General features: G+C 37.2%; 1 protein-coding gene across 1 annotated transcript in view; it reads right to left on the bottom strand.

The window, feature by feature from the left end:
- ENPEP (glutamyl aminopeptidase) overlaps window positions 1-20,195 on the bottom strand; it is a 97,944-nt gene extending 77,749 nt beyond the window's left edge. The window contains exons 1-3 of the mRNA XM_081051031.1: window positions 19,291-20,195; window positions 9,604-9,745; window positions 7,270-7,401 (exon numbers count right to left, since the gene is read on the bottom strand). Coding sequence (XP_080907157.1) covers window positions 7,270-7,401; window positions 9,604-9,745; window positions 19,291-19,898 — 882 coding nt within the window. The 5' untranslated portion in view covers window positions 19,899-20,195. The remainder of the gene's footprint in view (window positions 1-7,269; window positions 7,402-9,603; window positions 9,746-19,290) is intronic.
- Window positions 20,196-20,817: the final 622 nt, after the last annotated feature.

The following is a 20,817-nucleotide window of genomic DNA, read 5'->3' as shown; positions in this document are numbered from 1 at the left end:
AAGAAGGCCCAATAGAATCTCTTTTACTGAGTTATTAGAATTAATATAGTTATAGTATAAACTTAATTAAATGGATACTTTGAGCTAGCATTCTCTTTGTGAACAATTTTTCCCAACTTTCTCCTCTTATCATGAAAGCCAAAAGTTGAAATAATCTCCAGCAAGGTAAGTTCTTTTAGCACATCCTTGTTTAGAGAAGACAGAGGTCAAATACCCCAAAGAAATTCAAAGCTTAATTAGAACTTACTGGTTTTTTTGGGAACTCTAAGAAAGAAACCTTTGCCATGCTTTGAGCTTGCATTCTCTAAGTGAACAATTTTTCCCAACTTCCTCCTCTGATGAAAGGCAAAAGTTGAAATAATCTCCAGCAAGGCAAGTTCTTTTAGCACATCCTTGTTTAGAAAAGACAGAGGTCAAATACCCCAAAGAAATTCAAGGCTTAATTAGAACTTACTGTTTTTGGAGAACTCTAAGAAGGAAACCCTTGCCATTTAACTTGTCCTGAATTTGCTTCCTAGGAGACTAATGCAAAGTTAAAAATTCTGGCAAAGGTTCAAATGTACCTCAGGTAGCATCACAAACCTAATAAAAATGATTTTACATATGATAACATGGGGAATTTTTCTTTTTCCTCTTTGCTTTTTTCTTCCAAATTTTCTATAATGTGTATGTATTAAACCTATACTTTTACTTTATTTTTAAAAATATTTTTATTAAAAATATAGCTAACATGCAATATTATATGAGTTTTGGGGTACACCATAGTTGTTCAACATTTATATGCCTAAAGAAGTGATCACCATAAATCCTGCAACCATCTGACACCGTAGCATGCTATCACAATATTATTGAGTATATTCCCCACGCTGTACATTACATCCCCATGACTTATTTATTTTATACCTGGAAATTTGGAACACTTATTTCCCTTTACCTTACCCCCCTTTTTAATTTTTCAATTATAGTGAGCATTCAGTATTATTATTATTTTTTTATTATTTTTTATTATTTTTTCTTTTTTTTCAGTATTATTTTATATTAATTTCAGGTGTATAACACAGTGGTTAGACATTTATATAAGTTAAGAAATGATTCCTTGACTAATTTAGTACCCACCTGGCACTATACATAGTTATTGCCACATTATTGATTATATTCTCTATGCTTTACCTTACATCCCTATGACTATTTTGTAACTACCAATTTGTACTTAATCCCTTCACCTTTTTCACTCTGCCCCCAGCTCCCTCCCATCTATCACTCCAACAAGTCTAGTACCAATCTGACACCATACACAGTTATTATAATATTATTGACTATATTCCTTATGCTATGTATACTCTAAATTCCCATGGCTACTTTGTAGCAACCAATTTGTACTTCTTAATCCCATCTCCTTTTTTCACCCACACTCACAACCCCCCTCCCATTTGGTAGCCATCAAAATGTTTTCTCTATGAGTTTGTTTCTGATTTGTTTGTTTGTTTATTTTGCTCTTTAGATTCCACATATAAGCGAAATTCACATCGCATCTGTCTTTCTCTGTCTGACATATGCCACTCAGCACAACACCTTCCAGGTGTATTCAGGCCACCACCGAGGGCAAGAACCCATTCCCTTCCATGGACAAATAATAGTCCATTGTATATATGTACCACCACCTCTTCATCCATTCTTCCATCGACAGACACCCAGGCTGTCTCCACATCTCGGCCATTTGTAAACAATGCTACAATGAACATATAGATGTACATGTCCCTTCAAATTAACATTTGGGTTTCTGGGATTACTGGGTCCTTCTTTGTCTCTTGTTACAGTCTTTGTTTTAAAGTCTATTTTGTCTGGTATAAGTGTTGCTACCCCAACTTTTTTAAATTTTCATTTTCATGAGATATCTTTTTCCCATCCCTTTACTTTCTGTCTCTGTGTGTGTTTTTCAGTTTGAAGTGATTCTCTTTTAGGCAGCATATGTAAGGGTTTTGTTTTCTTATCCATTCAGCCCTCCTATGTTTTTTGATTGGAGTATTTAATCCATTTACACTGAAAGTAATTGTTGATAGATTTGTAGCTATTGCCATTTTATTATTCATATTTTTAATCTTTTTTCTCCCTGTCTGAAGAAGTCCCTCTAACATTCCTTGTAATACTGATTTGATGGTGATGAACTCCTTTAGCTTTTTCTGGTCTGGGAAGCACTTTATCCTTTGATTTTAAATGATAGTCTTGCTGGGTAGAGTAATCTTGATTGTAGGTCCTTGCTTCTCATCATGTTGAATATTTTGTGCCAGTCCATTCTGGACTGCAAAGTTTCTGTTGAGAAATCAGCTGACAATCTTATGGGATCTCCCTTATAAATTACTAGTTGCCTTTCTCTTGCTGTTTTTAGGATTCTCTCTTTCTCTTTAACCTTTGCCATTTTAATTATAATGTGTCTTGGTGTGGGACTATTTGGGTTCAACTCATTTGAGACTCTCTGCACCTCCTGGGCTTGTATGTCCATTTCCTTTGCCAGGTTAGGAAAGTTTTCAGTCATTACTTCTTCAAATAGTTTCTCAATCCCTTGCTTGCTCTCTTCTCCTTCTGGTATCACTATGATTTGACCACCTTTTGAGTGTGCCAATTGTGGGGCTAATTGGGTGGTGCTCTGCTGTGGTCTGAAGCCAACCTCCATGTATGTTGACTCTGGGGTCTCTTGGGAGAGACTCTGGTGCAGGCACCGGCCCCCACTGCCTGTGACCAGCTGGGGACTACCTGGTTGGAGTTACAAAGCAATCTGTGGTTAACCTGTGCTTAACCTGGAGGCACGTGGAAGAGGCCACATTGCAAACCGAGGATGGCTGCCACCAGGCCTGGGGTAGCTCCACAAAAAGCCAGGACACCCTGAGTTCTGCTGCCACCTACCAGCTCCATTAAAGTTCACCACTGATAAAGCCTCGCGTGGTATGTAAGTTGGATGAGGGAGTGGGAAGTGTTGTGGTCACCAGGTTAATGTAGACTCTGGTTTGGTGCTAGTCCTGAGCCTAACGCTACTCAACAAAAGTCTTAGACCACACCAAGGCCAGTCATCATTCCCCTGGGGCCTGCGTACTCAGATAGTTTTCCAAGAAAGAGTGCAATGTGGGTGGGGCTGGCTGCTCCCTCAGGCATTGAGCGAGTTGGGTGGGGCAGGGTCCCAGTGAGTCAGCAGAGCAAGCCCCAGAGCTCACCAGACCAATCAGATTCAGATTTGACTGTAAGAGTAGGGGGAGGGCTCAATATATTAAAGATGGCTGCTGCCTTCTGGCTGCATAGGAAGAGAATCCCTCACAGGAAAAATGGGACTGTCCTCCAGTCCTGACATCAAAAGCACACACCTCAGTCTGCTTCCCATGCCTCCAACACCACCTGAGTTACAGTCCCTCCTCTGGAGTCCAAGGTGAGTGCCTGCGAGCGAGTCTGTGCACAGGCCCTTTAAGAGGATGTCTCGGTTTCCCACAGCCTTCTGTCCCACCCGGATGATTGGAATCCCCACTGTGTTTCACAGCCAGATGTTGTGGGGGCTCCTCTTCCCGGCACCAGTATGCTGGGCTGGGGAACCTGGAGGAGGGCTGGGGTCCCTCGCTTCTCTGGGGGAACCTCCAAAGCCAAGGTGTCCGTCCCAATTTTTATCCAGATGAAAATGGACCAGCCATTTTCACGTCTCTGTCTTTCCTACCAATCTCAACATGGCTTCTTCTTTATATCATTAGTTATAACATTTCTGTTCAGCCAGACCTTATATGGTCCTCCAGGTTGATTGTTTTATACTTTAGTTGCAATTTTAATGTGTTCATGGAAACAAGCAGATGCAGTGTTTACTCTGCCATCTTGGGTCTCCTCTTAACTTACAATTTTAAAAACTTAAACATATATTCATAACCCACATTGTTCTCAATTTGAAAATGAATTGCAGTATATCGCATAGGGAGATTTGAGCTGAACTAAGTTAATAACATGCCTATTTGGAATATTGTTTCCCATGATATGCCTAAGTAACTCAAGTTACTCTGCTTTTTTCAGGATTGAATCAAAATATAATACAACTAATATTCAAAACAGGAGATATGCACAGTTAAAAGTCTTCTGAGTTACCTTCCAAACCTTTTTTTTTTTTTAACAAATTTTTAGAAATGGATCCTCCAGTATAATTTTTTCTCATGAGCAACAGGACATTTTAACATAATGATTGGTTCAACTACTAATACATGAGCTATGTTCTCTCCAAGTAAGCAATTAAGAAGAACATAGGCCATGAGTCTGTGTTTATTTATTTGTCTTTAAAACCCCTTTATTGACGTATGATTGACACAGAAAGTTGTACATCTTTGATGTATACAACGTTGTAAGTTTAGGGATATGTATACTGAAACTATCACCACAATCTATGTCATAAAAATATCCATCACATCAAAAAGTTTCCTCCTGCTCTCTTTATTTTTTTATTTCTTTAAAGGAGTTTTCAATAGCTCTTAAAGTGTTACTCTTTTGTTGTTGTGTTTTTTTCCATCACCTCAAAAAGTTTCCTTATGTTCCTTTGAGGTTTTTTTTTAAAAAATTATTGGGGTGACATTGGTTAGTAAAATTATATAGGTGTCAATTGTCAATCTATAATATATCATCTATACATTGCATTGTGTTCTTGCTAGAAGGGTGAACATAGCTAGGAGAGTTTAATCAGGGTATTGTAGATTCTTGGATTGCACAGTATAATGAGATTATGAATAGCAGGTGATTCATATACCAGAATAATACTATCAGAAGCAGAGTGGATAAGAATGGCTCATTAAATTTCTACTAAAAATGTTGTATTAAACAACAGTTATCTAGCTTCATTTATTTTTTTAAGTGACAAAGTAATATAAGGACTTTGGATCACGACTGTGTTAATAAATGGAAGGTTGATGAACTCCCACTGTTCCTAACATACAGAAATAGCAGATGCAATTTAAAAAAGTGAAAACCCACAAGACACATCAGGGCTTTAAACAATATAGGCATCTCCATGGAGTTGATAAAAATACAAAGCAGTGGGCAGGAACTGAAGTATAGGCTTATTAGGCTCTGGTTTTGGAAGAATTGGAAACAGGTTCCTGGAGATCCAAGCCAGGTCATGCTTTGGAAATCATGTTTTTAAATTCTGACTACTATTTCTGATTGTTCTCGTAGCTTTCTGTTTTTATTTTAGGTTGATCACATCTTCTTGAATCTCCGAGTGTAATAATTAAAGATTGTATGTGTAAATGTTTGATTTTTTTATAGCTTTTTTTTTTTTTGGAATTATCTTTTTTCTTTCAATTATCACCATTAACCCCCACTGTGTCTTGGATTTTGTCTTTTATATTGCTTGTTTTCCTCATAGGCCTGCTATCTGCTCAGCTCTAAGAATATAGTACTGTGAGGCTGGTGTGGGTTCCCTCTGATGTTACATTTAAGTACATTTAAGTAATTTGTTTTCATTTGTAATTCTCTCTGGAATGGGAAATTGTACTGGGAGCATTTGTGCTTGGGTGTTAGCTGTTAGATTTCAATTTAGAGTGAGTGTATAGGGAGCCAGGCAGGGAACATCCTAAATGTCAAAGAGGTGAAATATACTGTGAATTGTCATTCACAATAAATGCCATAAAGTTCTCCTATAAGGTTCTATTTTGAGGAAAATAGCCCTACAAGTTTTTGCAGAAAGGAAAACTGGTTGCTTATTTTCTATAGGAGGGGCACCTACTTGCTCAGCTGCATCTCACTTTCACCGAATTATTCTGACTCAGAGTCTCTGGGAAGTGTCTGAAGAGAGTTTGGCTTTCCATTCCTCTCTTATCAAATAGTAGTCAGAAAGTACTATATATGACAGTATTATCTTCATTTCTCACCCAAATGAGGAAAACATCGGCGATTTAAGATAGAATGTTATGCACTCAGCTTTGATAGAAGAGTCATTTAAGAAGTATTTACCACTTAAAGGCTACTTCAGGATCTTCTGCCAAACTACCATTTTCAATATGTCATTCCAAGTCCTCTGTATAGTAAGTGAGTCCATCAGTAGAACTCAGCTAACTAACTGATACAGATGCTAATTACTCACCCTGCCAGTGCAGTTACACAGTAATATTCTCTCTTAGCCAATGATAGTAGTGTCCTTTACCACATCTAAAGGTCACATCAAAGCAACATATGTGATAAAGGAAAGACAAAAGTCAGATCAGTCATCATGATATACAACCCATTTGAAAAGGTTTTTTAAAGTCCGTTTGAAAAATAGACATTCCTTCCTTGGCTATAATTTGGATACAGTATAGGCTGAAAACTAAAAATCCCGGTTTAGGATATCCCAGAATCAACCCTTACTGCACCAACATTAAGGTAAATTTTCCCAGGAGCTAACAGGAAATAGAGGAATCCATCCCTTCCCTCTAGTGAGTGGTAAAGAAGTAAAGATACAGTCAGAATATCACATTTCAGAAGGCTTAGCAGGGTACAGTATTTGGAAAGAATTTGGAATTTGAGTCTCCACCACTTGTCAGCTGGGCGATCTTGAACAAATTACTTAAAGACATTAAATTTTAATTCTCTCATCTTTAAAATGGGGGTGATGATTTAGTCCATATATACATATAAAATACATAGCACAGAGGTAGGAAAACAAACTAAGCAAAATTGGGGCCTCCGAAATGAGAAAAATGATTAGGTACAAGTATTTGGCTTTTCAATTGAATATTATTGAATTAGTCATCTTGATAAAAAAACAAACTTCGTATTTATATTATCTTACACTTTATAAAAACTGCTTTTGAAACTTTGTTGTTGTCTTATTTTGAATTACATATAAAAATGGCACCACAAATCTCTCAGTGCTTCATTGCTCAAAGGATACTGATTTACCTCTAGTTTCCTCCTCCCTCTCTAGACTTTCTGGGACCCAAGCACATATACTCAACCATCTTAAATTGGGCATGCCCCAATATTTTAATATATTTGTGATGGTTTACTTATGAGCTAGCTTTTCATGTATAGTGAATTTTCGCCTTACAATAACTGTAGGCTACATATTTCTATACCTGTTGTGTTTGTTTATTTTCTACCTATGTCCTTTTAGCTTAGATTTTTCTATATTGTTCAGTGTACCATCAAGTTCACAGACCCTGGTAACTAATCGGCTTTTCTAGTCTGTTATAGGGGGGAAAAATGATTCAAAAACAGTAGCAAATTAATCACAAATGCATAGGTGATAGGTTTTAAAAAACATGTAATGTGACTCACAGGTATTCCCCTCTTTGACGTTCTCTTCACAGGGTAAAACTGGTGCACAGCAAAGCACACCAGGTAAGTGCTCATGGGGACAGACTTCTGGAAAGTTGTCCGATTCCATTTATCATCAAGTGACTCTTCTTTCTGTTGAAAAACAAAAGGTAATCTTTTATTGATCAAAAGATCAATCACGTGCAAATGATTACTCCAAACCTGGCTTTTAGTCAGACAGAAGTCCTTTGTCAAAGCTTAGGGGTAAAATTTCTTTTGAACCTCTACATGGTGATGTCAAAAAGACTACAGGAAGATTCATTTTCTTTTTAGTACTGTGAAGGAGTTATTGAGCTATACACTGTAAAAGTTTCTCAGAGAGAAATACAATTTTGAATGTGATATAAACTGGACAGGACTTTATCTTTCCACATGAAACACACAGTCCTGAGGATAATACTTGAGGAGATGTTGTGATCCCTTAATGAAGACACGGCTAGTGCTCAATGCCTTGCACACAGGAAGAACTAAGTAGGTATTTGCTGATTTGACTAAGTGCAGGTCAGCAACAGCTGTACCAGGCATAACAGGATGTTGGATTCTCTTTTCCATCTCTGGCTGTCTCCCTCGAAGACCCAAGGTATGGTCACTAAAATCACTGCCTTGGTTACCATGGAGAGAGAGAAGGATTGCATTGCTTGATGCAACTACTGAACCCCATCTGTCTGGGTTTCTTTTCTCACTGCCAGCTTTGCTTTTCTCACCAGTCCTAATACTTCATCTGCAAAAACTTGCCCAACTCTTGCAACCCGTTGTTTAAACATTTCCACATGCCCTGCAGCTACACAATAAATCACACTACAACAAGAAGCTTTAAAAAGGGATTAAGTGAGGAAAGCTGAACTAGAATTGATACATCATTGACAAGGCAAGTATGTTTGTGCTTGTATGGGAGTGTTGGAGTTCTAGCAAAGTAAGATACTCTGCAATAAAAACCTGCGGGTATTAGTTTGATGTCCTAATGACCCAGAATATTCTCCCTTTTCTAAGACTTTCAGAAGTATACTCTGCAAAAGGAAAAGGTCACATGGGGAGGTCTTAAGCAGAAGTTAGTAAAGTTTGTGTGGTTTCTCTTCCCTTTACTTTCCCCCTTTACTTTCCCACCTTTATTTTCCCCCTTCCATGCCAAGACATTCTAATGGCATTTTTCCCTGATCCAATCTTCTGGATCGGTGTGTCACACTTTATCTTTTCCTCTTTTTTCTCCAATCAAAACTCACTCAGGCCCTGGATGCCAAAAGTAACCAAGTTGATTAAGTAATTCACACTGATGCATGCATGGTCTATGGCAGTTTACTTTTTAACCCTCTCAAGATTTTGTTTGTTTTATCTTGTTCTTGTTTTTTGGAGTAATATTTATGATTAAATGGGAAGAATTTCAGTGATGATATTTCAGATCATAGATCAGAAAGATAGCAGATGTAAGTTTGGCAGGGTATGCTTTTAATACTGGGTAGATGAGAATTATATCTAAGCCTGACCCTTATATCTAAGCCTGACCCTTACGTGTCAAACATTTAAGGTATAATAAACCTCAGCTTTGAGGTAGTGACACTTTAGTTAACTGCATTACCCATTACCCGTTATGGGGATGAGGAACAGTAACAAGGGAAAGAGTCTTATGTTAATAATTGTACAGACAAAACTTACTGTAGCCTTTTTTTTAAAAAAAAAAAAAACATTTAATGAGCATGTTTCATTCACCAGAAAATCTACGGGTGTGCTGTTTCACTTAAGTGAAACAATGAATATATACTTTGTACATGTAGTCATGTCACAGTAAGATAGTATTATTGTACAGATCTTCATTGGACGACTAAGCAAACTAAAAAATATAAAAGAAAGGGAAAATAAAAAATGTTGACTTACATTCACTTAAGTGATGATATTTTGCAGTGTCTCTATCTTAAAAACTGGGTTTATAGTCAAATAAAAAGCAAGAATAATGATGAGACCCTCAAATATTTTTAAGTCTGTAATTCCAATAGTTTGCCATTAACTTGTCATGGCTGGAGACTCTCTGCGTTAAACAGAGCCCAGCTGTATGTCGACTGTATTTTCTCTTGCTTAGAAAACCCAATGTGCCTTTTTGATTGGACTGTGATCTCTTGGATTAAAGACTTCTACGACTCAAAGAACAGAGATTGCCAAAATGTGTTTTGAAACTTTGAAACTGAAAAAAGCTATTAGAACACAATTACTTTTAGAATTCAGTAGGATTCTCTCCTTGCAAATTGGGTAATTTACCTGATATTTTAAACAAACCATCTGCATAAACAAAAACTTTTTACTCACCTCCACTGGCATATTTGAAAGTGCCTTATAGTCTTTGGGGTGGATGATAGATATTGTATAAGTTGCTTTTTTGTTGGGCTCATCAAAACAAGGGAAGGATTTCCTGGCATCTGTTGGTTCATGATCGGTGGCTGCTATGCTCCTTAGAAAAAAACACACAAACAAACAAAACACATGTTGCCTCTTCCGACAGTTTCTATGTTTCTGTTCCTATGGAAAAAATCAACTACGTAATTATAACCAATACATTTCTTAAAATGAGTTTTCATCCAGAAACTATAAAATAGTTGCCCAAGTCTTTTCTGGAATTTTTAGGTTAACACATAAATGAAAATCCAGAGACTGCTTCAGATATTTTCTATGAATATTTAAATACTTGAGTTCTATCATTAAAAATATATGAACTGTAGAAGAGCAAAAATAAACCCAATTATGAGCTATCACTCTCTTTACCCCAAAGCTGTGGAATAACAAGTAGATAAACAAGCCAACTGGAAGGCTTGTCTCTAACTGCCCTTGTGAGAGTGAGCAGCTGTGTTCTGTCATAGAGTAGAGGAGCGTATCCCAGAGTCCCACCTCATGTCCCTAATGGCATATTCTTTCTTATTTATGTTACACCGGAGAGAAAAAAAAACTTCAGTTTAATTTCCATGCAAAGGCAGTGCTCTGAGTAATCTGCCAGGTGAAGAAAACTTTGGCCAGGTTTAAAGCCCGTTTTTGAGAAGAGACAGCATTTTTTTTTATGACTCAAACAAGGCATATGCTTATGTAAGTGAAAATGTTAATGCTCAATATTTCCATCATTTCAAAGTGGAAATATATTTTTATGAGAAACGGCTCAAAAACAATGAATATATACTTTGTACATGTAGTCATGTCACAGTAAGATAGTATTATTGTACAGATCTTCATTGGACGACTAAGCAAACTAAAAAATATAAAAGAAAGGGAAAATAAAAAATGTTGACTTACATTCATTAATAATTTGTGTAAGGAAAATATTTTGTCCTTCAACATTCTCAGGGACTAAGGAAGGTATATTGTAAAGATTACCAAGATAAGTTATTATATCATTCATTCATCTAACAAATATTTATTGAATTCCTTCCTTCCATACACATACACACACGCACACATACACACACACACACACACACACACACACACACATGCACGCACACATTTCCCAGGCCTTATTCTAGGTGCTGAAGGAATAACAATGGCAAAATATTAGGTTGGAGCAAAAGTAATTGCGGTTTAAAAGGTTAAAAATAATTGCAAAAACCACAATTACTTTTGCACTAACCTTGTAGATAGACAAATGATAGATAGATAGATAGATAGATAGATAGATAGATAGATAGATAGATGATAGATAGATAGATAGATAGATGAGAATGATGAGAGCTCTATAGAAAATAAAATGGGGAGTAACAGAGAATGACTCAGGAAAAGTGAGCAACATTAGCTAGAATAGTCAGGGAAGCTCTCTTACAGTAGGGATGGTTTGCTGAAATCTGAATGATGAGAAAAAGCCAGACAGGTGAAGCTTAAGGAAAATGTGTTCTACCAAAGGGAACAGTACGTGCACAGTGTCTGAGGTAAAAAAGAACTTAAAGTAGCTGAAGACCTGAAAGGTGTCCAGCGTAGTGGAAGTATAGTGAACCAGAAGGACTGGGAAAGAGTTTGGTAAGGTCTGCAGAGGCCATGGTAAGAATCTGAATTTCATTTTGATTCAAGGATGTATTATATACATTAATTTACCTGAAAAAAATATGCCATAGGTCAACATTCATCTATAAGAAATTAAAATATTTTTTAGTTTCTTTTTAAAAACTCTCTAGATATAAAAATTACTTGTTAAAAACTCAGCCAAGAAAACTAATCTGTGTAAAAAATACAACCAGAAAAGTGGCTGTCTTGAAAGTGACTGAGAAAGGGCGCTTTCTGGGATAAATGAAAAAAAATCTCTTATCTTCATAGGGGTGTGGGTAACAAAGATGTATGCATTTGTCAAAATTCATTGAAGTGTAGCCATTAGATTTGTGCATTTAATTCATATAAATTTTACCCCCAAATAACTGTAAATCAATAGTGAGCTCTAGTAAGTAGTTCTGTGTTGTTGCTGTGGTATGGGGTAGCAATTCAGAAACAACCTTCTTTGTATGCTAGGCATGAGCAAATGAAACAAAGAAAACAATGGAAAGCAGGTTTCTCACTGTCGGGGAAGAGAATTATATATTTGTAAAAGCAGAAGATTAGAATGTATACTTGGTATTGAATTGTGATTGCAGATTTGGTATTTATTGATTTTTTCATATAGATATAGGTAGATGGATATAAAAATACACACACATACATATATATATATATATATATATATATATATATATATATATACACACATATATTTCCTAGCTTTGTCTACTGAACAGGACTAAATGCAATGACCAGCTTGTAGCAATGAGCACAACTGCTGTGTTTCCCCGAAAACAAGACCTAGCTGGACAATCAGCTCTAATGTGTCTTTTGGAGCAAAAATTCATATAAGACCCTGTTATAATATAATATAATATAATATAATATAATATAATATAATATAATATAATATAATATAATATAATGTAATATAATATAATAGACTGGGTCTTATATGAATTTTTGCTCCAAAAGACACATTAGAGCTGATTGTCCAGCTAGGTCTTATTTTTGGGGAAACAGAGTGGTTCCCAGAGGATCATTTCTAAATACCATTCTCCACTAAAAGGAACCGTGATTCCTTAGAGAAATGGCTGATTCCGCTGCTGGGTCAGGAAAAGTCTAAGATGACCGTGGAATAGCTTGCTGTGCCAAAAAGTAACAAAGTTCTCAAAGAATCATGGGAACAAGTAAATAGGAAAAGGACTCTGCTTGAGGGGACTTCTACTAGCCAAATCTGGGGGAACTAGAACATCAAAATAAACAATGGGATTATAACCCATTGAATAAAACAAAAATCCATGAATCCTTACACTGATAAAAAAATGCATAAATAAATAAGTGGGGGAGAAGGACAAGCTCTTCTTCTTCTGCCGCCCCCAAATCATGACTTTTATTGCATCTTTAAAATATCACAAATAAGTCTGAGAACCCTCAACATCTTGGTGTTTCTGTAGCTAGACAACTTAGATCTTATTCATCAGCCTGCTGAACTGTTTCTTTTGCAGAAACACAGATACCATCCAAAAATTTCTGATATCCTTGTTTTTAACTGTGTGGCTTCTTGAATCAAAGCAGCTGATCTGATACAACTTTAGTATCATTACCTTCAAGAATTAACTCATCTCTCTGGGCTTGAGATACTACTGAACAAGCAACACCTGACCTCATCCGAACCCTGCAGATGTATGTTTCACGCAAGAGATTTCGCATTTCAGCTGGAGAACTATTCTCCTGAATAATGACTTTGATGGGGAAGTGAGCGTACACAGACCTCATCTTGTAACGGAAACCCAATGTAACACCCTTGATCGTGTTCTGTGACTACAAATATTACGAACAGTAGCCAGTTCCTTTCTACTTCCCCACCATTTGTCAACCCGGAGCCTCTTCTTTTTATTTCCAAGGAGATGGAATTCTACATTGATGTGATTGAACTCCTGAATAACTCAAAAGCTCCTATTTGTATATGGTAAAGCCCATTCAAACTTACTAAAGTGTTGTAAATATGTGTAAATTTGAAAACAAGTCATATGAAATAACAGTACAAACAATTTTAGAACACACTTCTTTGGGGAGGTTTTATTTAGTGATTAAAACTTTTTCTTTTTAAAATCAGATGAATTGTGTTGCAAATTAGTGGAAAAAAATGTGCTAATAGCACAATGTGTTCAGGAAAGACTCTTCGTTCTTTGTTGCATTCTAAATAATTACAAGGCCAGGCAACCATGCTGAGGTAAACCATATTTCCATAAGGCCTCTCTAGACCATGCTAATAAGTCACTTTCGAGGCCCAGCACATTAAAAATATAATTCTGTGTAGCTTATTAATTTGTTAAAGGGAAGAACAAATTCTTTTGACGGCTCTGAGTGCATCATATCAAGGTGACTTTAAAGCAAGCTGAAGAGAGAAGGGGTGATACAAGTCAAAGGCCAGTTAATCAACTTAAAAGAAAAACAAACCAATCAACTTGATTATCTCATAAATCATCTGGCATACCGTTTCTAGTGAAGACTCTCAGGCTATGTTCAGCAATTTATTAACTTAGTCCAGCAAAATAAATAACAAGGTCTGAGTGGAAACCTTAAATAAAGGGCTTCTGATGCAAGCAAGGCAGCCACAATTGCTAAGTGTCTCTGTAGACTAAAGAAAGGGTTCCAGAGTTGAGTAGGGAAGCTGATCAGTGCAAGACAACCCATCGAGCCTATTCAGATTCCAACACATTTTTGTTGGTATGAATGAACCAGTTAATTATTTAATTTCAAACTTACAGAAAAGTTATAAGAGAACTCCTAGAAACTTTACCCAGTTTCACCAATTGTTTAGATTTTATCCTAATCTCTATCTCTCTCTCTCTCTAGCCCCCCGTCCTCCGCCCCAATGTGTCTCTCTCTCTTTTTTTTTCTCTCTCTCTCTCCCTTTAAGTATTTTTCTGTTGCTTTTTTTCTATGTAGAAGACATTCAAGGTCAAGTAAAATTTCTTGTTTCCTTGCTTCTAAAAATAAAGGAAATTATTAAGTCTCCTTCAACAAGTAAACAAGACCCCCCCCAAAATTCTATTCTTTATTGATAATGGGTGTACTGACAGCTCAACATATCACTCTAAGACTATAATGAATAAACTGACATACAACTAACATTTCAAGATCAAAACTACACATGAGTATACACATCCACACATGTGAGAATATACCACACACTTAACTAGGACCATCTCACTGATTTCTTTTTCACCATGTTGCCACTTAATTCCTAATTCTTTATCACAAGCCCTAACCTTGTGCTTCAGAGTTATTTATTTAAATGTCTACTAGACATCTCTTCCTAGATGTCTGACAGGCAGGCTATATGTCTGACGTGGAACTTATAACCTTTCCTTCTAAATGTGGTTTTTCTCTTCTATTTCCAGTATCAATTAAATGTGTGGCCTATTACTCAGATCAGATATCTGGGGCATCCTAGACCTATAACTTTAACTTAATCCTTTACAATCAATTTGTAAATCCCAACTCCCTTACCTCCAAACTGTCTTCTCCGTTGTGTCCTCTTCTGTCTACCTTAAAACTACTGACCTACCTGATCTTCATTTCTCTTTCCTGGATCATTGCAATATCTCCCAGATACCCATGCATGGATTCAGCTCTTTCTTCACCATCCACATCTAAACAGTCACCGGTTAATTTTTCCTTAATAATGCCTATCATTAGCTGTCCTTCCTTGTTATTCTTATGGGTTTTCCAGGGTTATCTCTAGCTAGCCTCTTCATATAAACCCACAAACTAATTTCTTCTTCCCACTCTACTTTTCTGATTTGATGCCTTTCCTTTTTACCTTCTCACTTGCCTATTGAAATCCCACCATAATGTTAAAATTCAGTATCAGTCCTACCAAAGCCACAAAGAACACCCAGAAAACCCAAACTAGAAACCATCTGTCCCCCTTTTAAATTCTTGTTGTAATTCCTGTCGATTCCAATGATTTTTAGTCCTTAAAGTATGAAGACTATGTTCCTAAATCAAAAAAAAAAAAAAAAAAAGATTTACCAACTCCTCTTCCCTTCATCAAGATGGGCAGAAAAGGAACCAAGGGAAATTTTCCACCCTGTGTGGGAAGGTAAAGATGTCATTGGTGGAAGTTGGATTCCTTTACAGGAAAGGGGCGCCAGAGAACATTAGTAGTATAAAGGCCTGTATGAAAATGTTTCTGTATGTTCATTCAATAATATTTGAGTGGTCACTGTGTGCTAGGCAGTGAACAAGAGAGACTCAGCCTACTCTCAGAGAATGACAGAAGAGTCCATAATCACATCAGGTTGGAAACCTGCAACCATGGCAGCCTCTGGAGATTCATAATGGATATTGTCATATAAAAGTCCTGAAAAGTCCTACCATTAAAAAAAAAACCCAAAAAAACATCATTTTTAAATTTAGTATTACTGCCTAAACTAATTTGGCCACAGAGCCCTCCTCTGCTTTTGTTCTGGCAAAATCTATTAATATCTTATGCAAGTAGAGTGCTGTGGAACATACTTTAGGGAATGCTGTGTAAGAGCAATTCAAATGCTGAGAAAAATGCTGAACCTGGGAAAGAAGAAAATATTGTTATATACTTTGGAGATTTGAGTAGAAGTGACTGTCTGGAAAAGAACAACTGAAAAGAGTGTGGTGAGGTTTGGAGGTGTGGGCAGAGAAACATTCCAAAGGTTTCAATCCTTAGTGGTTTACCTCAGACTTTAAAGAACAGACCAGAGAGTAGAAACTTCAAAGTGACTTTTAAGTTTCTTAAACTTTCTCCCCCTAAGCCTCATTACAACTCTGTCCCCAGCAAGATGATGTGAGGGAACTCTAAGCTGGCTCCACCTTCTTTTCCTACTCTCCTTTACCTCAGAATTTTGAGGAAAAGAAGCTCAAATAGTTGTCTCCCTTCTGTGAAGTCCAAGTCCTGGTTGTATTTGCAGAAATCAAGTAATTCTGGTTACTACTGAGTGCAGTCATGTTTACTTTGCATCATAGGTGCAACAATTATATCCCAAATTGCTAATACTCAATCCTAGAGTTAAATTTTACATTAGGGAAAAATATCAGAGAATATAATTTTGACTGCATACTTAAAATATGTGACTATAATGGTATTTTAAATTGTATTAACATCAAATATTATAAAACCCACTCTATAATGTGGAAGGATGGTGCTGCTCTGGTGAACTCACTCTTGTGGTCCTTCTGTGGACTGGGGGTGGGAACCCCTAGAGGCCCATATTGTCAAAATGTTACAGGCTTGAAAAAAACAATACACTTTTCTCATATGCTTGAAATATTTTGTAACAAGAAAAACAGAAAGCATTCTTGTGAGCCTAAATGAAGTTATTGAGTATGTGCCAGAACTGTCCCAAAACATGTATGCAGTGCCGAACTGGCAGCATCTTGTGTAACATGAGAGCCTCAAGTGCTACCAATGAAAACAAACAAATTCAGGAAGACCAATCTTCGCGGAGATCCTAACTGGGCACCAGCCTTCTTTGCTAATCTTGCTGTTGTTTAGTGTTTTCTGAGCAACAATGAAGATAGCTGAGTTTCAGAACGTCAGCTCTCACGTTTGTATTTTATGGTAAAATTAAGTGGTGTGGTAAAATAATCCAAAGAATCAGAGTGAATAATGTATATAGTACTTTAAAAAATATATAAAGTATACAACAGAACTTTATTAATGGAACCATGTTCCATGTCTGTTTGGCCTTCCTGTGGTGTATAGAAGTTTTATAAAATATTTTGATGCCTTTACTTGGATGAAATTTCTATTGTTTTCACAACCTACGAAGCAGTTTTAAAAGTCTTAGCAATAACCATTTACAAATTTTAACTCATTTTCACTTTGAACTAATGAATTTTTAGAATCACTTGAAGGTGGATATTCTTCAGAATAGTATGCCTTTTCCTCCACCAAAGTGTAAACACTTTCAAAAACCATTTATCATTAGTGGGGCTCACAGAAATTGGTACTTTCCTTCATTGTTGATGGAAACATAATTTAGGACATACTTTTTGAAAGTCAGTTTAGAAGCACACACACATACACATTGTGCATGCACATGTTATATATGTATATGTATGCCTACATATACATGTGCACATGCATTCATACATAGGTAGTTTGGACCATTTTTCTAAGAAATATTAGAAAATGTTATAGCACTCATACATAGTTTTTATAGGGATGTTTATTACATTTTTATAAGTGTTTATAGGTTAAAAAAAATGGGAGCAACTTAAATGCCAACTTTGATGGAAAAGCTGAATAAATTACATTATATCCATACAATGAACTATCATGTATCAATTAAATCATTTGTGTAAGAGTACCAAATATGTTAAAGTGTTGATATATCCTACAAGCATATTACACAATACCATGTACAGCATAATATCATGTTTATCTGTGTCCAGAAAAAAACTAGAAGAATATCTGCCTAAATAGTAACAAGGACTATAGTTGAGTGATAGACTCATAAATGGATTTTTACTTTTCACTATAATTTTCCCCATCTTTCAAGTTTTCCACAGTGCATGTGTGTTGTTTATGAAATAAACAAAACAAATGTTACAAGTTTCTGGATATATTCATACCCTTTATATCCTAACATAAGGAAATAAACAGATACACACTTAAAGATGTACATACTTACAACTATGTTCTTTTCTGACTTGTTTATAGTAATAAAATACAGGAAGCAACTCAAATGCCTGACATTAGGGAATTGGTTTTAAAAAATAACAGTGCATTCAGACAATGAAATATTGCACAATCTTTAAAATCAGATTCTTGAAAATATTTAAGAATGAGGGAAAATATTCATAATATGTTAAGTTAAAAAGGTATATAAATACATACATAGACATACTATAATTACAATTTTAATTGCCTAGAAAAATATTAGAATTGAATTAACATGTTAATGGGGTTACCACTGGATGGTGAAAGTACTTATAGGTTCTTTTGAATTTCCATTTTTATAATTTTCTATGCTTTCAACATTTATCATTTTTATGAACAGAAAAATGTAAACAATAACGAAGTTTGTTTTATTACTACTGATATTAAGATACATCATCTACATGAGCATGATTCCTCCAAATTTTTTTTACAAAGTCGCATTTCTGCTTCATCTATTAGTGTACCACATAGTAAGATAGGGGTATTTCAATATTTTATTTTAGTCTTTGGGTCTCTCTGACAAAAAATGGGAAGAATTATGACCAAAAAGTTTACTTTGCTCTGTAGATGCTTAAAACAGCATGGGAAAGGGATGTCCAGTAGGCTGGCCCCAGAATCACATTTCTGAACTATGAGATTAAGGTTTCTTAATCATTTAGCTGTTCAGAATCTCAGTAAGTAAAGGTCAAGTAGTTTCAAGTTCAGTGACACCTTAGGTGTAGTCTCCCTTCCTGTTACAAGAGTCACGCCCACAGTGTGAAGGTTTTTTGAGATCATTAAGAGAGTTTATGCCTTTAACATAGCTCTGGTAATAACCTTTGAATAATTGTCAAGGCAAGCAACCATCTATGCTAGACTCAGGAAATGGAATTGTGCATACACACACGCACGCACACACTTGGAAGACTGTGGGGAGGAACAACGTTTTTATGTCCTTAATCATTGGACATATCTCTTATGTTGCAAAAGGCTTTACATTATGATTGCATATTGCATTAGGGGTAATAAGCCCAAAGATTTATTTATGTGCTGCCACTGATTTTTTTTTCCCCCACGCGGTGCAGCTCACTCAATACTTTCAAGTTTTACGATAATCTTTGAAAAACACAACAGAGAAAGAATTTTTGCTTCCCAGATCAACAGGCAGAACTGACACCAAGTGCAGATTAAGATCAGACCAACAAAGTAATTAAAAGGTGCAAAGTGCAAAGGAAAGGAAAAGAAATGTAAAGTAAATCTATGAGTTTGGGGGAGATACAGCAAAAGTTAATACTTACTTGATTTGTCCTTTCTCCACGTATGTCGTTCTATAAAATCCCACGAGCGAGCCGTTCAGCCAGCCAGCAAACTCCATGGTCAGGAGATAGGGGTCCTCGCCCCCGCTGGGTGCGAGCTCTTCCCCGGCCTCCAGCACCACGTACTCCTGCTTAGGGTACTCGAAGCACCGCCGGACTGGCACCTGCGCGCCGGAGCGCCGCTTCAGCACCGGGAGCCGGGTGATCTTGGTCTCCCGGAGGTGCAGCCACAGGTGCCGGGTGGGCGCGCTCACGGCGATGGTGATGGTCACACTGCCCGTGTACGTGTCCTCCTCCAACACGGGCTTCACGTTCAGGTCGTAGTGCATCGGATTGATGAAGTCCGGCAGCCTGAAATTCTTCCAGGCTCCACTTTCATCGTCACTGGCAGGACATACCCCCTGGTCCTGGGGAGGGCTCGCCGTGGGAGGACCGTGGGAAGGGCCGTCTTCCATGGGGTCACAGGACCTGGTCAAGCCCACAGCAAGTCCTACTATCAATCCTACACCCACCACCACCGCGCAGATGATGGCCACATGTTTCGTTTTAATGCAGTATCTCTTAGAGTCTTCTCCTTCCGCAAAGTTCATTTTTGTTTCCAAAGTAAAATGTTACACACGAAAGAATGTTAAATTTGACGTCAGCAGACTTCCTTTTTAAATTGGAAGGAATGCCCTGGTTTGGCAGCCTGTTTTCGCTTTTCCCACACCTCTCTGGCTTCTTACGTCTTTCCCTCTCTCTGCAAGTTTCCACCAGGCACTCAAGGATGAATGCGGAAACGGGGGTGGGGGGCGGATAGAAGGGGAGCGGGAGGAAGAGGACTGACGAGAAAATTGTCACAGCTCCCTTATAAACGGTGCATCGCGGTTTATAACACGCCCCCCCCCACCCTCACCGCTGGAAGGAGTTAAATATAAAACAGGGCTTAACTTATCAGCCAACAGGAGGACGATCTTTTGCCAAAGCTCTGTCAGCAGCTTTCAGGGAGAGAACGTTTGGGGAAGAGGTGTGCTTGCAATAGAAACACTCAACCTTTGTCACTGGGTCTCTGGCTTCTTCCTGGTGTGCTCACAATCTCTCTCTTCACCAAAGGGCTTCTTGAATTTCAGCTGCTTTATAAGGTAGTTTGCCAAAGAAGTTAAGTGTTTTGTCTTCCTTCGTTTCCCTCATGTTATGTAAATATTCAGATCCTGCCTTGCCAGAGTCATACCCTGGTATTGGACGCTCAGTGATACCGAAATTCAAGGACCAGTTAGGTGCTCAGTCAATATTTGTTGAATTGGTGGGTTGGTAATTATGGCCAGGTAACGCTGAATGAGTTCAGTGGATGCTGGATGAAAGAGAGGAGGGACCATGAAGAAATTAGCCAAAGCAGTACTGGAGTTGAAAAGCCTAAGAAGTAAAGAGAGACAGAAGGGGAAAGGATGAAAGTACAGAAGATAAACTTGTTAGATAATCTTGTTGGGTTAGATAACTACACTGAGTTAGACAAACTTGTCTCTGCAGTTT

Source organism: Rhinolophus hipposideros (genome assembly GCF_964194185.1).
Source record: "Rhinolophus hipposideros genome assembly, chromosome: 1".
Taxonomy (NCBI): domain Eukaryota; kingdom Metazoa; phylum Chordata; class Mammalia; order Chiroptera; family Rhinolophidae; genus Rhinolophus; species Rhinolophus hipposideros.
This window is presented reverse-complemented; position numbering and strand designations above follow the sequence as displayed.